Raw genomic sequence first — 14,772 nt, 5'->3', positions numbered from 1 at the left:
ACACTAACCAGCGGCAAGCCGCTCAGGTCCTTTTCTGTGCTGTGGAGTCTCTTCTTCTGCTCTTTACAATACATTTTGCTACTGTTCACTCTTTGGGCCCACGCAGCCTTTATGAGCTGTAACACTCACAGCAAAGGTCTGCAGCTTCACTCCTGAAGCCAGTGAGACCACGAACCCACCAGGAAGAATGAACAAGTCCAGATGCGCTGCTTTTAAGAGTTGTAACACCACAAGGGTCTGTAGCTTCACTCCTGAAGTCAGCAAGACCACGAACCCATGCTAAAGGAAGAAACTACAGACACATCTGGATATCTGAAGGAACAAACTCCAGACACATCTGGATATCTGAAGGAACAAACTCCGGACACACCATCTTTCAGAACTATAACACTCATTGCAAGGGTCCACAGCTTCGTTCTTGAAGTCAGTGAGAGCAAGAACCCACCAATTCCAGACACAATAAGTAGAGCAAGGAAAAATAATACAGTGAAAAATAAGCGTTTTTTTAACTGTATGACTACAGTGGCTGTTGCAGTCCTCAGAAGATAATACAGTACTGTGACCTATGAAGCAGTATAGTCTAGGATTATATCTAAATGTAGTAAAAATTCAAAATTTAAGGACATGTAAGGTGAGAAATGGGATGAGTGGGCAAAATTCAAATGGACTACCTTGTCAGTTCCCTGGTAAGGGGAGGTAGGATTCAGAATCTAGAAATGCTCTAGAGAAATCTTGGGGAGAGGATATATTTAAAGAAAATATATCAGTCCATACTGTCATAGAGAATGGGGGAAACAAATACTAACATGACAATTGTAGTAGGTTGAATGGTGTCGTCAAAAAAGACATGTCTGTGTCCTAACCACATTCAAGACCTGTGAATGTGACCTAATTTGCAAAAAAAAAAAAAAAAAAAAAAAAGTATTTTCAAATGTACTTAAGAATCTGGAGATAAAGTCATCCTTGGCAAGTGACAGAAGAGGAGAAGACACAGAAGAGAAGACCATGTGAAGATGGAGACGTAAGTTGGAGTGATGTGGCCACAAGCCAACGAATGCCTAGAGCCACCAGAAGCTAGAAACAGCTAGTGAAAAATCGCCCCTAGAGCCTCTGGGGAAGCACAGCCTGGCCAACAACTTGATTTTGGACTTCTGGACTCTAAAACTGTGAGAGAATAGATTTATATTGTTTTAAACCATCCCCGTCTTTTGCAATTTGTTATGGCGGCCCCTAGGAAACTCATAACAATTACTCATGCAAATAAGACATAATTAAAAGTTGTGGACTGTGAAAAAAAAAATTCTATGAAAGCAGACAACAAACATACCTTGACCCAAACTTGGAGGGCAGAGAAGCTCTCCAAGAATCCGTAGCAAAAGATCCTAAAAGATCATCCAAGAAAGCTAAATGGGTGCAGACCCAAAAGAATTTTAAGAGTAGCCGGGCGCGGTGGCTCAAGCCTGTAATCCCAGCACTTTGGGAGGCTGAGACGGGCAGATCACGAGGTCAGGAGATCGAGACCATCCTGGCTAACATGGTGAAACCCCGTCTCTACTAAAAAAAAATACAAAAAACTAGCCGGGCGAGGTGGCGGGCGCCTGTAGTCCCAGCTACTCGGGAGGCTGAGGCAGGAGAATGGCGTGAACCTGGGAGGCGGAGCTTGCAGTGAGCTGAGATCCGGCCACTGCACTCCAGCCCGGGCGACCGAGCGAGACTCCGTCTCAAAAAAAAAAAAAAAAAAAAAAAAAGAATTTTAAGAGTAAATAAGGTATTTTGCAGGATATTAAGTTTTGTGTAAACTAATATTGAATTGATATGGTTATGTAAATTAAACACTAGTCAAAGACAAACTTGATATGAAGTTTTCTTATTCAGAATCCTATGACATGGCACATAAGTGCCCTGCCTAACCCTTTTCCAAACCAACAAAAAATGAGAATGAATATAGAGCAGGAAGGTCCGCCTCTGTACTATTTTGGGCAACTAGGAAGCCAGCCATCTGTTACCAAGTTTACAGAGCACCTTCTGCATCTTCCCACATCCACGTATAGGACTCAACACTGAAGCTGCTGGAGGACACTGAGAGCCCCATCCTGTGCTACCTGAACCAGGTGTATAATTAGCCCTGGACTAAAAGATAGGCAGGTGCTTCTCAGAAGTAGGCCAGGCCAATAAGTAAGCACAGCACAAGAACCAGAAAGAGCCATGACATTGGTGCTCAGTGGAATTATGACTTCTTTTCATTGCAAAGAAAATTTTTTTGAATTTTGAATTATTTATCATTTAATGAATGCTCCAAGTCACCAGGACTTTTTTTTTTTTTTTTTTTTTTTTTTTTTTGAGGTGGAGTCTCGCTCTGCAGTGGCATCATCTCAGCTCACTGCAAGCTCCACCTCCCGGGTTCATGCCATTCTTCTGCCTCAGCCTCCCGAATAGCTGGGACTACAGGCGCCAGCCACCACACTCGGCTAATTTTTTTGTATTTTTAGCAGAGACAGAGTTTCACTGTGTTAGCCAGGATGGTCTCAATCTCCTGACCTCGTGATCTGCCTGCCTCAGCCTCCCAAAGTGCTGGGATTACAGGCGTGAGCTAACGCGGCCGGCCCATCAGGACTATTTTAAGTACTTTGTGTGTATGTATTCATTTAAGCCTAACAAATATATTTAAAATATTCTATTTATAGTCCCATTTCATAAATGAGGAAACTGAAGTGCTGAGAGCTAAGTAGATTGCCTGCAGTCAAACAGCCTACAAGTGGCAGAACTGGGATTCAAACACAGGCTGCCTGGCTATAGAATTCATACTCCTAATCACTGTATTTTCTATAATCTCTCTAATCTCCGTGATAATAATAACAAAAATAACTACCACTATCATAGGATTCCTTCGGTGCCACTTTGTCAGCCAGAAATCTCTGCAGCCACTATGACCTCTGCCCGAGGTCTCAGGCCGCCAGGCCCACTCCACTCACTCAGCCCAGTAGGTTACACTCAGCTTGTCCCCCAGCCTGGATCCCGTGCCCGCCCGCTGCATCTGCCACAGCCCACGTCTGGACCAGGCATGTTGCAGCAGGCTTCCACCTTGGGCGCCAGCATCTGGATGACAGGAATGCAGTGGCACCCAAAAACTGGGAGATGCCAGCAACTGCAAAGCCCCAGGGCTATTACAGCTGTCGCCCAGGGAGTCCCAAGGTCTGAGCCCCCAAGAAATGGGGGCTTTCTCTTTTTCCTGCCATTGGTAGCTTGGTGAATGGCAGTGTGTCACAGCTTGTTCATTCCCACTGCCTCGCAGTTCAGAGAAAGGAGGCATGTCACAGCTTGTTCAGTCCTGTGCCTGCAACTTGGCAAATGGGGGCATGTAACAGCCAGCAGTTTTTTCTCACTCCTGTAGCTCAGTGAGCAGGAGCATGTGTTACAGTAGTTTGGTGGGTTCCAGCTTCTTGTCCCACGACTAAGAGGAATGAGGTACACAGACACTGGAGAGTGAGCAAGGCAGAGAAAAATTTTGTTGAGCCACAGGAAACTCCAAACACCAGAGGGGACCCGAAGTGGGTAGCCCACTGTGTGAGAGGGCGCCCGAAAGTGGGTAGCCATCTGTGAGACTGAGTCCAGCGTTTATATGGGCTCAGAATGGGGGACCAATCATGCTGATTGGTCCATGGGCGGGCCTGAAAAAAGCACCATTTAATTAGCTAAAAAGGCATCAAGGAAGTTCTCACTCAGCTCGTGGAGTCCACCCAGAACTGGCAGCTCAGTTTTCAGGCTTCAGGCTGTCTTTGGCGTGAAGGTCGGGTTTCACCAGGTACCTATCCCTGTCTGCCTAGGAATAGGTCTGTCTCCTGCTGCTATCACTACTAACATTATTAAATATTGACCAATAAGGAAGATATAATTATCACCTTCAATTTACCAAAGAAGAAAGCAAGGCCCAGAAAGTTGACGAACCTGCCCAAAATCACACAGAGACTAAATGGGAGACTACATCAGATCCTAGGGAGTCAGACTCCAGGGCCTATGGAATTTACCACCACTATAGTGGCTTCCAATTCAGCCATTTGACTTTGTGCTAGGAAACATTCCTGCATTGTTTATATTTTTCATTTATTTATTGCTTCCTGCCCCCACACCCCTAAAGCCATCTCTAGGTTTTAATCTCTGAGTAGGGACACAATCTCACCACATTCTTCATCTTAACCACACAAAGTTGAACTCTGTCCTTATTCCAACCAGTCTTTCTTTTCATACGCTTTTCAAATAGCAATAATAATAAACACTGGTTGTCTTCTGAGCTCCTGCTATGTGACAGACCCTCTGCTATTTTGCTTCTGTGATTCCAATTAATCCTCCAAGAAAGCCTGTTGGGTATGTTTTTAAGATTATCTTCACAGTACACATGAGGATACTGAGGCTCAGAAATGTTAAAAGCCTCCCCTAAGCCACACAGCCGAAGCTGCCAGAGCTAGGATTCCAGCCCATGGCTGTCAGATTGAGCATGACACTGAAATACCTCGGCCTCTTAAACATGTCTGTATATATGCGACTAGTAATCATGTGAGGAAAGGAACACATGGGAACAGTCACCAGGTTCCTAGGGCAGAAGGCTGTACAAAGGGGAGTATCCTTTCCTGTGGAGTATCAGGTGGCTGCTTGCAGCAAAGACCTGGAATGGTTGGCAAACAGCCTTGGACTACCCTGATAAGGTTCTTGATACTTTTGTTACGTTGTAGTGCAGAATCACACAGTTTTGCAGTTCAGAACTACTAACTATCTCATCCAGATGTGATCAGGCCCTAAGGAAATGATTGATAGGAACCTACACACAGGGGGCTGATTGGAATCTTGAAATACTTGCATATGAATTTACAGGACAAATAACCCCACAGGAAAGACCAGAATGTGAGACCTACTGACCAGACCTCCCCAAATGCTAGATCAGGAAGTTGGAAGATGCTTATTTTTCTGGCATATTCTCAGAAGATCCTGAAGACAAGAACCGGGTCAGTAAATTAGGGGCACTGCTGTGAAGCATGTCCTGTATCAGCCATTTTGTACCTGTGCAACCTTGGGGAAATGACTTAGCCTCTATGAACCTGAATCTTTTCCTTCATTAAATGTATCTACAATTAATTCCTCCTCAAAGTGTTATTGAAAAGATTAGAGATTTCTATAAAGCAGATGAAACATTATAAATCTCAGATGGTAATTACTGTCCCATATGTCTTCTATAGGCACCTGCCTGCCACCACCCCAACTGAAATATCCATGCTGCTTATTCAGATACCCTTTCTTTAAAATATTACTGGAGAAAAACCAATAATTCATTTTCATTTACTTTCATAATATCACACCAGAATAGAATTCCTGATTTTGCAAGTTCTTTTTTATCAGTGTCCTTTAGGCCAACAGCTTTCTGAGCACATTTCTAAGCACACTTTCTGAGAAGGTTTCCCAGGGAGCCTTCTCCAAGCCTTGCTGTAGGGTCCGTTTCATGGAACTTTCCTGTGGAGAAGCTGCTGTCTTCTGTGGGATGAGGATTCTTATTTCAGCATGTACCCCCAGAAAATAGCACTTACAGACTCATCTCCAGAGTGGTAATTTATATTATTTTAGCTACCTGTGCCTCTCTATCCTCTGAATACAGCACAATTTCCTCATATTCACTGGCATTAAGAGGTGGCAGCAAACTGTTATCCTTAATATCAAAAATCTGTCTCTGTAATGGGTTTAGAGGCAAGTCCCAAAGATTCAATCTTCTAAAGGATTAGAAAATCTAATATACAAAGAAAAGTGAAAGATACCAAGATGCTTTTTCTTATAAAGGCAAGAAACCAGCTATTCCTCACTGAAGAACAGAACACCAAAAAAAAAAAAAAAAAAAAAAAAAAAAACTATGCTGCAATAGAAGGGATTAAGAAAAATGTCTGACAATCTTGTTAAATGTGAATGAGTTGAATTGGGATATTGTTGACTCTCCTTTATTTGAAGACTTAAAAGATTTGGTTTAGACACACCTACTGGGGACAGTTTGGTGCAGTCCTAGATGTGTCCTTGCCCAAGGGCTGACAGATGGATTGAATGACCTCTCAGCATCCCTTCCAGCCTCACACTTCTGTTGTGCACTGATTGTTGGACTGGCATGTTAGCTGAGTCAGATTTGCCCTTGCAAGCCAGTGGAGGAGTCAGCTGCATGAAAGAAAACAGGTAGACTCTTTGTCCCCAAAATAAAAGCCTCTCTACCCTGTTCCAGACTAAATTGTATCATTAGAGGTTTATTTTCCTGAGTCACAAAGTATTTTTGGTCTTCTAGAGTTCCTCACAGAATGCAGGCACTGACACTTAAGTGAAGATAAAGTAACTAAACCTTATCAGATAAGGGCTTAGCAGAGATCAAGGCCCTGCAGCATCCTCCAAGACTGGAGATGCAGGAAGAGGGAGGCCCAGAGCAGTCAGGGGCAGACAGAGGCAGGACTGTGAAGACAAACGGTGCCTAATTAGAAATGATGCTCCAAGCTCCTGCAGAGATAGGGCTTTCCTCCCTTCCATCTGCGTTCCATCATGCCTTTGATGAAGGCCAAGCTCCTACCAGGCGCAGAGCACTGGCTAAGGCACTGGGGACACTATAGTAAGGAAACAGATGTGGCTTCTGCTCTCCTGCAAAATACTGAACACGTAGTGAATTACTAAATAGGGGGAGGTCTACACTCATGCAACAAATACTGAGTCGCTAATTTACGTAAGGCACTGTTCCAGGATGGGTGGCAACCAAATAGGCAAACCCTTCGCCCTCCCAGAACTTACTTTCTGGCAAGAGGAAGTTACATCATGAAAGAAGCACCAGGTTCTCTAAGAGCTACGACAAGGAGATCTACCCTAGCAGCCAAGTCTTCCTTGAAAAGGGACGTTTATATTGACAAGTGAAGGCTGAGTAGGAATTGGAGAAAGGCATGTGTCGGAGGAAGAACAGGCATCTAGAGAATGTTCCATCTAGGCGGGGCGCCGTGGCTCACATGTTTAATCCCAGCACTTCAGGAGGCCAAGGAAAGTGGATCACTTGAGGTCAGGAGTTCAAGACAAGCCTGGCCAATATGATGAAACCCTGTCTCTACTAAAAAAAAAAAAAAAAAAACAAAAATTAGCTGGACCTGGTGGCATGCACCTATAATCCCAGCTACTTGGGAAGCTGAGGCAGGAGAATCGCTTAAACCCGGGAGGCGGAGATTGCGGGGAACTGAGATCACGCCGCTGCACTCCAGCCTGGGTGACAGAGAAAGACTCTGTCTCAAAAAAAAGAAAAAAGAAAGAAAAGAAAAGACCAAGAATGAGAGACCGTTCCATTTTAAATTACCAGATACTCCCCAGCTACCACAGTGTTTTTGTGTGGTAGGATGAAGGGTGATTTATATCTTTTTTTCTTGTAGTTTTTCAACTATTTGCATGGCAAATAATTTTAAAACAATATCAAAATTATACCTAAAATTATTTTATCTCATTTTTACCTTGTAGCTTTAATATATTGGTCTTCAAACTATTACTTGCCAATTATGATCAAATTCTATATGGATATGATATAATTTGGAAACTCAAATTCAAGATAAAATACTTTTACCCTGATGATGAAAGCGTTAAGTCTAATTCCAAAATATGTTTGGTTACTATATGCAAACAAAAGAATGTGTTTGACATCGTGACACAGATTTTCCCCCACTAAGTTGGACATGAATTATAGGTTGGTTCCTGCACTACAGGTGGACCTGTGGCAGCCCAGCAGTATCTCCTATGTATCAGAGGGAACAGTTACTGATGTCCATATCCCCCAAAACGGTTCCCGAGCCCTGTTAGCCTTCTTACAGGAAGCCAACATCCAGTACAAGTAAGCATTCCTTTTCACTTGCTATAAAATTTGTTTGTACTAAACTGAACCAAATGGTAGTTATATGTAGGTTATTTATCAAGCGCTTATGACAGTGTGTTTGGTACAATTTTTCATATGGGGAAAACTGACGTGAATATATTCACCTTGAAGAGCTTATTAGTCCAGTGGGGGATGGGAGCAACCATGTGGACCTTTCATTTCACTATTCACTGTTACCGCTAAGTGATCAGTGAAACAACAGACATTTTTCTGTGAAGAAAGGAGAGCAGCCTAGCAAGGCCTAGAGAGTGGATGAGAAGGCAGGAGTGGAAAAGGCTTTCTGCAGGAGCTATGCCAGCCAGACAGAGGCAGAGGGGACCACACAAGCAAAGGCAGAAGCAGCATATGAGTGCAGAGTGGTTAGTGTATGAAGTGTAAGTCAAAGGGCAGAAAGAAATGATGCTGGAGAAATAGGGAGTTCCAATGGTGGGAAATCTTATGTGCAGGGGCAGCAGCTCAGACTTTGTCTTGTGGGTGGTGCTGCCCCATTGCAAAGGAGGTGCATGCCACTGGGTGGAGGGGATAGGAAACACTAGTCCAGGGAAGAGGGAATGAGGCTCTGAGTAGGACCAGAGTAGTAGGATCATGAGAGCATTAAAAAAATATGTCAGAGCTGACTCTCCTCATGTTGGATGGTAAGTAGGAAAGGAAGAAGTGAAAGGATGACTCCAAGTTTTCTAGCTTGGGTAACTGAGTAGACAAACTTGAACAGATTTAGATATTTTGCGGGTTAGTTTAAAAAAAAAATGGTTAGAGGAGTAAGAAAAGAGCAGGTGGGGCCAGGTGCGGTGGCTGACACCTGTAATCCCAGACTTTGGGAGGCTGAGGTGGTCGGATCACCTGAGGTCAGGAGTTCAAGACCAGCCTGACCAACATGGTGAAACCCTGTCTCTACTAAAAATACAAAAATTAGCCAGGCATGGTGATGCACGCCTGTAATCCCAGCTACTCGGAGGGCTAAGCAGAAGAATCACTTGAACCCAGGAGGCGGAGGTTGCAGTGAGCTGAGATCGCACCACTGCACTCCAGCCTGGGCAACAGAGTGAGACCCTGTCTCAAAAAAAAAAGAAAAGAGCAAGTAGAAGATAGTCAGAGGAGTTGAAGAAGAAAAGCAAGACTTTAAAGAAAGAGATGGCCGGGCGCGGTGGCTCAAGCCTGTAATCCCAGCACTTTGGGAGGCCGAGACGGGCGGATCACGAGGTCAGCAGATCGAGACCATCCTGGTTAACTCGGTGAAACCCCGTCTCTACTAAAAAATACAAAAAACTAGCCGGGCGAGGTGGCGGGCGCCTGTAGTCCCAGCTACTCGGGAGGCTGAGGCAGGAGAATGGCGTGAACCCGGGAGGCGGAGCTTGCAGTGAGCTGAGATCCGGCCACTGCACTCCAGCCTGGGTGACAGAGCGAGACTTCGTCTCAAAAAAAAAAAAAAAAAGAAAGAGATGGGTCCAGAGCACCAAGTGCTGCAGTGATATCCAGCAAGCAAAGGACCAACCAGTTTCCTTTGGATCTGGCAATAGAAAGAACATTGATGACTCTAAAGGTGGATTAGAATGTTCGCACTAGAAGACATAGATGTGAACAGGAGGTGAGAACACACAGCAGCAGAGTCTATTCCTGTTCTTAGCAGTTAGAATAAGAGAAGCAGAGAATGAGAAGTGACTGGGAAGAGATGCATCACTGATGCCTACCTGGTAGATATGGGATTTGTTTGTGTAGGAGGGAAGTCTTGATGTATTTGTAGGCTGAGGGAAGAGCCTGTAGGGAGGAAGACATCCATGATGCCAGAGAGAATGTGCAGAAAGAAGTGTCTGAACAGCAGGAAGTATACCTCATTTTCTAAAACTAAAGAGAGAAATGTGGTGGATCTACTTAAGATTGTAGAGAGGAAAGTGGACACGTCAAAAAAGATTACAGCCAATGGCTAAATTTTCTGGATGAATGAAGAAGCAAAATTATCTACTGAAAGTAAGGAAGTAGGGGTTAAAGGGTATTACCAAAAGAAAAACTGGGGTATGAACAAAGAGAAGTGATTGTTGCAGAGAAGAGAGATTGTAACACTGATACAGAGTGGAGGTTCTGTTGGATAGGCCCATGGAAAGGTCAGGGTGGCAAGAAAGTTGAGGTCCTTAGTGAGATACTAGTTCAAGTATTCATCCCTGGGTCTAATATGGATTGGAAGGCAGGAGCATCTAGGAGGGATAAGGGGACCAAATGGAAGAATCAGGGAAGATATTAAGGTCTTTGTATTGAAAACAATGTAGTGTTACTGAGGGAAACAAATGGGAAGGAAAGAAGTTCTGACAAAATGTGAGTAGTTGGATGCTCAGAGTGCTAGGGTAGAATGTTTATGGCTGGTGACAAGATCCACAGGGTAGCCACAGAGATTATTGAAGGGGAGTGTTGTGTGGATATCTTTGAGGCTGGTGCAGTCAAGAACAGGTGACCTAAATCACCAGAGAATCATCTTGAATCTCCTTGGCTGATGGCAAGATTAGAGGACGAAGGAGAAAATGTACTTCTGGGGCAGGAACATCGAGGCAGAGCCAAGAGTTTGAGGAAAGCAGCAAGAAGTGGCATGATGTTGCAGAGAGAATGAGCGTTCCCTGGAAGCCAGAAGATTCATGGCATACAGGAGAATATGCTGACCTTCCTCCCTTCTACCCCACGGTAGGCAGGTGGAGAGGGAGACTGGGAATAGAAAGCCACAAAAGAATGTGTATCCTTTAAAGAGTCAAATGTCTGATGAGAAAAAAGAGTTCCCTGAAGAGGCTAGAGAATGTAAGAAGTTAATTTACAAAGGAAGGGAGACTCCAGCGGGCATAGGGAAAAGCAGGTGGAGAAGAGAAGGGACGTCAGTGGAAGATCTAGGAGAAGTGTAGTCTGGTGACTTAATGAGATGAGACAGAGAGGAAGGGAGTCACTTACCCTTTGCTGGGAATCCTAAGATTTTGGGGTTGAGAGGCATGAGTGTAAGTGACTACTCCACCTACCCAAACTTTTTAGCAAGTTGTTGTACTGTCAAAACTGGCACAGAGTTTGGGGGTCTGGGAGGGCCTGGGACCTAGGGTGGGCTGATGGCTCTGTGAGTTAATAGTGAGGGCCCAGGCTCTCTGGAGGGCTGAGCCAAGAGGTGCCAAATGGCAGTGACATCTCTGGTCCACACAGAGACTGCCCTGCGAGAAGGATATTTACAGCTTTATTAAAGTACTGATATGCTTTTTACAGAAAGGTATTTTATCTGTGCTTCTAGAATAGAATCACAGCTGTGCATAAAACTATTGTTCATACTGGACACATTTTAGTCATTGCTCTAGCTTTGAAGGCCTACTCTGATTCTCTGCCTGACAGGAAACAGCTTGGCAATTATATCTATAGGTGCTCAGTAACCGCTCACATGCTTCATTAATTACTATTCAGTAGAAAAGAATATACCAGTTAGTTTAACAAATCTCTATTTCCTGTCATTAAATATAGGTCATGTGGAACTGATATAGAATAAAATATCACACTTCATGTCACAGAGAATAAAGTCTAAAAAATGAGTGTTTTAAACCAGTTGCCTCTTCATGGAGAACAGTCATTTAGAATTATTCATTTCATTGGTCTCAAGATAATAACATATGAGTCAATTAAATTCCATGGGCCCAGTAGGTAGAGATCATTTTAATTGACTTTTAGTATTGTAGCCTGGAGTATTTTCAAAAGATTGTCATTTACTCTGTACGAGAATACATAATGTATAGCTATAGTGATTTTTAAAGTGGAGGTAATGTGACTCCATGTGTCCGGCCCCTAGGTGATCAGTTCCCCTCTAAGGAATGATTCATTCTACCATAAAACATTTTGGTCATTCTATAAAGTAAATACCTGTAAAAGCTGGTGATGAAATTTCTATTTTTTGGCCAGGCGTGGTGGCTCACACCTGTAATCCCAGCACTTTGGGAAGCTGAGCTGGTGGATTACCTAAGGTTAGAAGTTTAAGACCAGCTTGGCCAACATGGTGAAACCTGGTCTCTACTGAAAATACAATTAGCCGGGCATGGTGGTGCGTGGCTATAATCCCAGCTACTTGGGAGGCTGAGACACAAGAATCACTTGAACTTGGGAGGTGGAGTTGCAGTGAGCCAAGTTCACACCACTGCACTCCAGCCTGGGTGACAGAGCAAGACTCCTCAAAAAAAAAAAAAAAAAAAAAAAAAATTCTATTTTTTGAGGGTCCCTCCCCACCCTGGAAACTTTGAGGAGGTGGTTTTGTACTGAGTAATGGCATCACTCAGAAAGTTTATAATAGTTCTAGTCACCATTACAGGAATATACACAACTGGAGTAGGAATCATCACAGGCTGAGAAGAAGTAAGAAACTACAACAGCTTACAAAGACCATTCTGAGACTCCATTTCATAGGTTTGTCATGGATATGCTAGTTTCTAGTCAACTACTTAACAAGGAAAATGGGACTTGACCTCCAGTGTCACAATTATTTTTTAATTTAAGGCTGATCTAGGGCCTGCATTTGGGTGCCATGTAAGTTACTGAACAGAGACCTGGGTTGGTTTGCTGGGGCCACCATAACAAAGTACCACAAAATTTAACAATTGGAAATTCAGAAGGAGATTCTAGTATAGATTTCTGCCTTTGGCAAATCCATCTACATTTTTTTTCCCTTAGTTTCTTGGGATCAAAAAAAGTAGCCAGGAGAAATAATAGATGATCTTGGTGAGGGAAACATACCTGAAGGTTCCCTGCAGTATTGGAATACGTTGACAATTTGTAACCACCCCAGCCCTAGTCAAACTCGCATCCCTCTTGACCATCCCAGATTCTCTCCTAACACAAGGAAGTTAGAAAATTGACATGGAGGTTCATTTGGCTCAAGACTTACCTTAGCAATATTGTAAAATTCTTTAACCCATACAAGCCTAATCATCTGTAGCTTCTTAGTTTGAGGGTAAAAAAGAAAGCACTAATACAGATGGTGTTCAAACCAACAACAACCTCCCATTCACATTTTGAGCCACTGCAAGCAGCCGTCAGGGACTTAACCAAGCTTTGAACCTCCTCACCTTACCTTGATTTCTAAAATGTTTTCAATTTTAAAATCAAAAATAGAAACAAAAAAAGCAGTAAGCCAATGATCAATTCCTGATTAAGTGCTTTGTCCATAGTAGGTGCTCAATAAATAACAAATAAATAAATGAAAAAGAATGTCCTATACCCAGTATGACCCTAAGTTAATTTACTTCCTTCACAGAATGGAAAATATTTCTTTAGGTGATTCAAGATAATTTTTAAAAATAATTTTTAAAACAATATTAAAGGCTTTAAATAACTTTCAGCCTTGAAAGTTATTTCAAGATGCCATTATATGTTCTTTTAATAGCACTTAAACCATTAAACAACAGGTTCTTTTGGAAAATAAAATACGAAAGCAAAGCTTTTTAGCCACCTGCCAGGCCCAGTAAAATCACTGGGAGGCTTTCTAACATCTTTAAGTAATGCAAATGACTGAAGTGCTTTGCTACCGTGTGGAACTCTAGTTAGTGGAGGCTGGTGAGCATTGAGAAGACAGGCCTGTATTTATCTGACTCACATGTCACATCAAGAACACTAATGACTCCACCTGGAGCTGGTTCCACAAAGCCTGAAGTCTCCCGCCCTGGCCTCAGCCTTTAATTTCCAAATGCATTCACTATAATTGGCTGAGCTTCTCTTCTCTGGGCATTCTTGACACTGGCAGGTAGTGAAATCACTTTTTCCAACTCTGGGTATTTCTTCAGTTTCCTCTTGAGGACTGTAGCTTCTTTTCCCCTTTCCCTTTTCTTTCTGTCTTGGGTCAGGGGTGCTGGGTAGTGACGTGAGCACAGTCTCTTGGTGATGGAAGGGATGTGCGCAGGAAGAAGTAGCAGGAAAAAGAAGGTGGTGAGGGCACGGAAGAGAAGCCTAGGCTCAGTTTTCATGAAATGACCCTGGACCTAGAATCTCAAGACTGGAATTTGGGTTCACCTTCCAAGTTCAAATTCTGGCATGGCACTGACCAGAAAAGTGATATTGGTGAGTTCTTAACCCTTTTGAGACTCAGTTTCCCCATTTTAAAAATACCAATAACAAGAAAATCTACCACATAGACTATAGGGCTATTAACTAAGATTTTGTACATAAAATACATAGCACAGTGCCTGGCTGCTGGTAGGTAAGTAGTACTCAGTAAATCTAAGCGCTCGTAGCCATCATTCGGTTGTTGTGGCTGTGAATCAACAGCTATTGTTACTACTACTGTCACTGGAGGACATCTGCCTATAATTTTACACTTTAAATTCATTACACCACTTATGTAACAGTTTTCATTTCCTGAAAAATAACATTTTCCCAACATTTGGTATTTTTAGAAATATTGATCACCACAGTCTTTCTTTACATAGATGCGTATGATTTTCTTTGGATGTTGCCTGATTTTTGCAATATCTCAATTTACTTTTCATCATGTCTGTCGTTCCAAATCCAGGATCCTCATAGAAGATCTTCAGAAAACACTAGAGAAGGGAAGCAACTTGCAAACCCAGAGAAACCGAAGATCCCTCTCTGGATATAATTACGAAGTTTATCACTCCTTAGAAGAGGTATGTAATCAAAAGAGCTTTTTCTGGTTTTTTACAGAGGTGTCTTTATCATTTAGGTCTAAGGGAGAAAATGATGTGCTTTATGCTTCTGGGGGAGAAGCATAAAGACAGAGAAGGTACTATGTGAAGAATAGGTGTAGCTTTTAAATGGCCCAGGCACCTTATCTCTTCTATTAAGTCTTTGATGGTATCTAAGAAGTATCAAAATAATTTTAATTTCACTTGTTTTACCCATACCACTTT

The 14,772-nt window shown here is 42.9% G+C and overlaps 1 protein-coding gene and 1 pseudogene across 2 annotated transcripts in view; one reads left to right on the top strand and one right to left on the bottom strand.

The window, feature by feature from the left end:
• Positions 1-2,092, bottom strand: part of LOC100427211 (nascent polypeptide-associated complex subunit alpha-like) — a 45,946-nt pseudogene extending 43,854 nt beyond the window's left edge.
• CPA6 (carboxypeptidase A6) overlaps positions 1-14,772 on the top strand; it is a 310,643-nt gene that overhangs the window by 207,250 nt on the left and 88,621 nt on the right. For both annotated transcript variants that reach the window (XM_015145505.3, XM_077943755.1), the window contains exons 3-4: positions 7,746-7,870; positions 14,415-14,529. In XM_015145505.3, coding sequence (XP_015000991.2) covers positions 7,746-7,870; positions 14,415-14,529 — 240 coding nt within the window. The remainder of the gene's footprint in view (positions 1-7,745; positions 7,871-14,414; positions 14,530-14,772) is intronic.

The sequence above is a fragment of the Macaca mulatta genome, chromosome 8 (assembly GCF_049350105.2).
Source record: "Macaca mulatta isolate MMU2019108-1 chromosome 8, T2T-MMU8v2.0, whole genome shotgun sequence".
NCBI lineage: Eukaryota > Metazoa > Chordata > Mammalia > Primates > Cercopithecidae > Macaca > Macaca mulatta.
Note: the sequence above shows the minus strand (reverse complement) of the source record. Positions and strands in the feature narration are given on the sequence as shown.